We start from the raw sequence: 6,000 nt of genomic DNA on the forward strand, positions 1-6,000 counted from the left end.
TTCTGTAATTAAAGTACAATGAATTTGACACGTACTTTTTTCAATATTAGCGATACTTAATGTACTTTACGGTACCTAAAGTATCTAATTAAGTACTATTTTTAGCACCGCGTCGTATTGAAGATTTAGTGCTTGCCCCTCGACTAAACTAAAGTAATGGAGGTGCGTTTCGAGTTTCTCTCATCAGAATTCGACACTAACTTAGTGACAGGATCAAGTTAAGCCAAACAAAGTTTTGGTTAATAATTTCTCATCAGCTTAATCAGAACTTAATGCGGGACATCAAGCAGGAGTAGGAGTTTGATCAGAAACACAAATTTTGTTTTCGTTTGTTAGAGCTAGCGTCAATCTGGCGATAGCTTAGTCCTGAAACGCACTTCCATAACTAGTTTAGTTTTTTTGTCCCCTTTACGCGCAACAATTTTCTCCTTAGTGGAGAGAAAAAAGTTTTTACATAAATTTTTCTCCACCAAGTTGAAATATAGCCTAGTGTTTTCCACGCCGTTGGCCAAATTTTCATGACCATCAATTACTAGAACCCTAAGAATACCCCGAATGTGTTGATTGATTTTCATAAAGAGTTAGTAAAGGGGAACGAAAATAATGTATAAACCTTTCTAATAAATTAAGATATAATTATTTCTGGAATTTTTAGAATTTTATAGATTCTGAATGTATCTATCTGAGATACTACCTTCTTATAATTATGTACCCTTATTTGGAAATACAGTCGTGATTCGCTGGTTGGACACTTTTTAACTGGACTGCTTTTTAGTTGGACCTCCGCTAGTTGGATCATTGTCGAACTAAAAAGCATCTGAACGCCAAAATCTCATGTCAAATTTAGTTTGACAATCAATCTGACAATATTTAGAGATGTGAACAGATGCATTTACACTGCCATTATCTTCTTTGGAGAGTTTTTGAAATTTGTCAGTCGGTCCAACTAGCGAATCAAATTCGTTAGTTGGACAAGGCTGTGGCCCAACCAGCGAATCACGACTGTATGTGCAGAATGTTTTTTTTAACAGCGCCAGTGGTTGAGTGGTAAGCGTAACCTCCACTCACCCCATCCCAGCTGAGGTCGTTGAGATTTTTCTGAGATTAAAAAAATGTGATGTCACGCCGGGAGGTAAGTAAAGCTGTTGGTCCCCGGTCCATAAGTTGATGGGTCGATATCTAGTCCAGATAGTGGGAGTCACCTCTCTGGCGTCGGTTTCTGGCCTCGTAGCGGAAATAGGCCGACGGAAAATAACGCACTAAAAGAAGAAGAAGATGAAAGCGTGCACAATCGTTTCCTGCTAATTTCACTTCTTAGACCACCGTTCAATGCGATTCGTGGTATCTATTTTAATTTGTATTTGGTATCTTATTGGTTTATGATAGGTTTCTGCGATAGATTTAATAACACGATGCTACAGTGATTTTATACTTTTCAAGTGACCTATTATAGGTTGTTATGAAACAATTGAGAAATTTTTTTTTTAAATTTTCTTTGGCTCGGCTAAATTCTAAAAGATGCGCCGCCCTACTGTTCGTATATTTTAATTTTCAAAGGAAGATGGCGCAACGATCGGTCACTCCCAAAATTGACGTTTGCATAATGCATGTTTTGAATCAGATGCAGTTCGGATGCACTTACGAAAATAACCGTCCGTTGTTTGATGTTTTCCGGTGGTGATCGTTGACTGAATATCAAAATGATTCCTGAGCTACAGGAAGTTATTCATAATGTACAACTCAATTTATACCGCGGTTTTGTGTCCTCGAAACGAAGTGGGATCGTTTGGTTGAATGTAAGTATTTTAAACCGTTAACTTATTGCGAACTAAACCAATTTCTAATAGAATCTATCTTCAGAGCGTTTGTGGAGACCTGTACAAACTATTTCGAATTCTGCACAAATTTCTAGTGTTTGAAGGATGCAACAATGTAAGTGTAATGGAAATTACCTGCCTGTGTTTATCACAGATTGTTGTGTGCATCCGGTGCCTAGAGCGAACCTTGGCGATTGAACAGGAAAACCAGTGTGCTCTAACGGTGGGTCAATCAGTCAATTTTCTGAACAGTAGGGTAAGATACTAAAATTTATTCCAGGCTTCAAGACAATGCTTTCTGGATAGAATCATATGGTGCGTTGCAAAGATTAAAATCGTGACTGAAGATGGGAAGTCGGCTGAACGAGAAAGCACAACGGAATCAAATTTTGTTAGCTTTTTGGATTTGGCGCTTAGTTTGGTTGGTCCACTAGCGGTATCTTTTGAGGATGGTCTGACGAATCACGCCGAACAGGATGCGGATTCGATGATGGAATCGATGAAAATTAGATCTGTTGTAGAAGCACTCATAACTCAGACCCTTTCTTTTGGTAATGTCCTGCAGGAGGAGGAAAGGGCTCAGCTAATGTTAGTTTGTCAGAAAGTGCTTAAGGAGTGCATAGCATTGGAAAAGGAAGCTATGTTCATTGAGGGAGAAAACAGACCGAACGCTCAAAATAGACGCTTGAGAGCTAGTGTACTGGAAAGTGCCTTCTTCCAGTTGGAAACGCAAGTCAATGACTGCCTTCTACGGTTGGTTTTTGAGACGTTTGCTGAGTTGGACCGGAAATTAATATCGAAAATAAGAAAGCTGGTAACAGAGAAGGCAAATGAGGAAGAGATTAGCGGTGCGACAACAAAGTTTGATGAGACGGTTGATAAGATGATGCAGATAGGATTGTTTGCGATATCGTATGCTGATAATTATAAAGGTAAAAAATTAATGTATAAACACATATTGTAGGCGTCAAATTTAAAATCTAAACATTTTCAGCTGCTTCTACAATCAGAAGTTGTCTAGCATCAATAGAAGCGTTGGATTCTTACCTCGTACCATCTATTTTTATACCATGCAATCTACACTCAAAATTGCTAGAAGATCATTGGTTAGAAGAGTTATCCCTGCTGCGGTACCACGTGCAACGAATAATAGATAGCAACGCTTTCGCCTTGGCTTTGCTAGAAATACTCGATAATGGCATAGATTCGCTGAAACTCACCTTCAACACATCTGATGCCACGATATTGGTGCGTAAATCGGAAGTCTTTAGACAACATCTGGAATACAACTCGGTAGATCTAGGCCTCAACAAGGAGCCTCTGAAAATACATTATGAAGATTTCAAAATGATGGTTTATGAATGCAAAGCCATACTGAAGTGTTTCAAGGATGATCCAGAAATTACAGTGGATCGAATCCTAAAAAGAATTCGCATTATGAGGGCAAAACTGAGTAAAGTTCAACAGACAATTAGTGCCGGTAAAAATAAAGAAGCAGCGAAGGAAAATTTACAGCAAGTATCCGTCGCTGAGGTTGCCCGTACAGACGAGGAGAAAGAAGTTGATCGAAGTGTTAGAGAGTTCTTCTCTAATAGCGTGCTGCGCCCATCAATGACCAGTATACTCTATCGTAGTAGAAGAGGACCTCGTTCCAGACAAGGTTCCATCGCGTCTTTGGCAACGATGCAAAGATTCTCGGATGTAACGGCTGGAGTGCGGCAGCGAGCTGTGACTACCCCGGAAAAAGGTTCAGGACGCTCGGGTCGGCAAAATAAACTGTTGAAAAGAAACAGCTTGAGGGTGGCGATTTTCAAGAAGCAGCACGGCAAACAGGATGCAGAATTTTTCGATAGTTATAAAAGTGATATCGATTTTCAGATTACTGGTAAGAGGATACTTGTCTGTTTTCAGTTAAAATCAGCTTTGACTTTTTTGGCATTGTAGAAATATTGGATCAGCTTACCGACCTTTCGACGACATTTTCATCTTCCCAAGAAACGCAAATCGAAGCAACTGAATCATCTCACGACGGTATTGATGAGAAAGAAACTGCTCCGACTACTAGGAAATCTATCACGAAGGAGGAGATAGTAATACTGGACGATAATCGAATAAGCATCAATATCACTACTGATATCTGATGTTAGTATATATTGTTATCTTCAAACAATATTTTTTGTATCATACGCATAGGATTAAGTTAGATTTTATTTACGCTATTCAGAAAACAATTGCATATTGAGAGGAAGCAGTGAAACAGAAAAACTACTATTAAAGTGTTAGCAGGCCGAATAATATTTTTTCTCAGCTATATAGTTTTGCGCATTACATTTTTAGTAGTGAAAAAAATAGATCCTATGAGAGTTTAATTTATTGTCACACCACGCTATAGCTTTACAACTACCAAACATTGATGATATCTAGGTAATATTTATTGGGAACTTATTTCACCCGGACAACACTGACCGCTCGTTGATTGCCTGCTATCGTTCTGGGGCAGGTGTCCGGAGTGATCGAGTGCTTGACCATGTCTCTGAGGGCAGCTGTCGTTTTGGCACGATTCTTTAGTTGGTCGAATATACGATTTTTGCTATCTTTGAACCGTTGGAAGCGACTTTCTCTCACTAAAATTCGTTCTTTCAGCTTCATCAACTTGTATCGTTCCTGTTCGAGCGTTTGTTTGAGATTATTCGAATGCATTTTCTTCTCCAGTTGGTTGTCGATTTTGACGCGACGTTTGTAAACCTCGATAACTCGGTGCCGCAGTTCATCCGCCCGCTGTACACGCTCCTCTAAATGATCCACCAACGACTGGCGCCAAATATCTTTGTCTAAGGTTTTCTCCTCCTGGTTAACTGTGGTGTCCTCCAATCGTTTCAATTCTCGGTTTTTCTTCTCACATTCCTTAATTCCTTTCTGAATTTCCAGCGTCTTAAGCAAACTACTGGAACGAATACCCTTTTCCGTAATCTCGTTTTGAATTTTCTCGATTTGTTGCTTTTCGAGGCGCTCCAAACGTTGCTTCCGATTGCGAATCTCAATCTGTTCGATGTTTCGTTTCTGCCGAATCGTATTTTTGTAGTTACGTTCTTGCTCATCGAGAAGTGACTTTCTGTAGATTTTTTCCTGTTCCCAGCATTCCTTCGCAACTACCGACTCCTCGAGTCGTTCAATTTCTTTGATTCGCTTCAACACCATACAGTGCAGAATCCTTCGATCGTGGTCCGTCAAGTTTGCTCCCTTCTGGTCTAGAATTTCGGTAACTTTTAACGAGTTCAGTCGACTACAAATGTTCTGATAATCTTGACTAGCTTCACTGAACACGCTTCCTTTGTAAGTTGACAGATCACTTGTCGACAGGCAGCGTGGTGCTCTTATGCCATCAGCTCGCATCAGTCTGGCATTGCTCGGTGTAACTTTCGACGACATGCTCGAGTTACTTCTTTTACTCTTTTCTGTAGTAACCGGTCTAACCTTTCTCCCTTTGCGACTTTTTTTAGTCAATTCACATGAACTCTCGGAAACTAAATTACTATTGCTGTCGAACTTACTCAACTCCTCACATATCTCATCATCACGCCAATTCGGAGGCGAATGGCTGCCGGTGCATCTCTGATGAGGTGGCGGTGAAAAATTGTAATTGAAACTAAAGTTGTAATTGTAGCAACAATTGTAGTTTGATGAAGGTGAATGATGTCCACTGTTGCTGCTATTTCCAGTGTCTTCAAGGCTCCCAGGTGGTGGCCTCGGTCCCGGTCGGCCAACAGAGCAGCTGCTGCTTGTGCTATCCGACTGGTCGGGCGCAGTCGGTGGCGGAGCCGGTGATCCATCCGGGCTGAAACCGCACGATAGGACACTAAAATCATCCGGGTGGCATTCGATTTTGGAAGATTTGAACTTGTTTTTTAATTTTTTCTTCAATTTCTGCATGATTTTCTATGGCGAAAAAGAATATTTCTTTGTTATTGAAAAGGGTATAGGTACGTGCAACACCGTAACATCAATTACTAACAAGCGAAAGTATTATGCAAATCGATCCAACGATAGACGCGTTGCTAAGGACATGGTGCCTGGAGTTACGCGCGCTTTGCATGTCGCACGTGATTAACGTGACTTGGTAGGTTTGGGTGTAATTGGGTAAGATGACCAATTTACAAAAAATAGATTTACAATGTTTTACAGG

The 6,000-nt window shown here is 40.3% G+C and overlaps 2 protein-coding genes across 2 annotated transcripts; one reads left to right on the forward strand and one right to left on the reverse strand.

The window, feature by feature from the left end:
* Positions 1-1,635: 1,635 nt before the first annotated feature.
* LOC131692727 (serendipity locus protein alpha-like) lies at positions 1,636-4,127 on the forward strand. The gene is made up of 5 exons (XM_058979951.1): positions 1,636-1,796; positions 1,861-2,040; positions 2,098-2,749; positions 2,812-3,702; positions 3,762-4,127. The coding sequence occupies exons 1-5, from the start codon at positions 1,701-1,703 to the stop codon at positions 3,956-3,958; spliced, it is 2,016 nt and encodes a 671-aa protein (XP_058835934.1). The 5' UTR covers positions 1,636-1,700; the 3' UTR covers positions 3,959-4,127.
* A 120-nt stretch (positions 4,128-4,247) lies between these two features.
* On the reverse strand, positions 4,248-5,762 carry LOC131692728 (citron Rho-interacting kinase). Its single transcript, XM_058979952.1, has one exon. The coding sequence runs from the start codon at positions 5,745-5,747 to the stop codon at positions 4,260-4,262; it is 1,488 nt and encodes a 495-aa protein (XP_058835935.1). The 5' UTR covers positions 5,748-5,762; the 3' UTR covers positions 4,248-4,259.
* Between the last annotated feature and the right edge of the window lie 238 nt (positions 5,763-6,000).

The sequence above is a fragment of the Topomyia yanbarensis genome, chromosome 3, assembly GCF_030247195.1.
Source record: "Topomyia yanbarensis strain Yona2022 chromosome 3, ASM3024719v1, whole genome shotgun sequence".
Classification (NCBI taxonomy): Eukaryota; Metazoa; Arthropoda; class Insecta; order Diptera; family Culicidae; genus Topomyia; species Topomyia yanbarensis.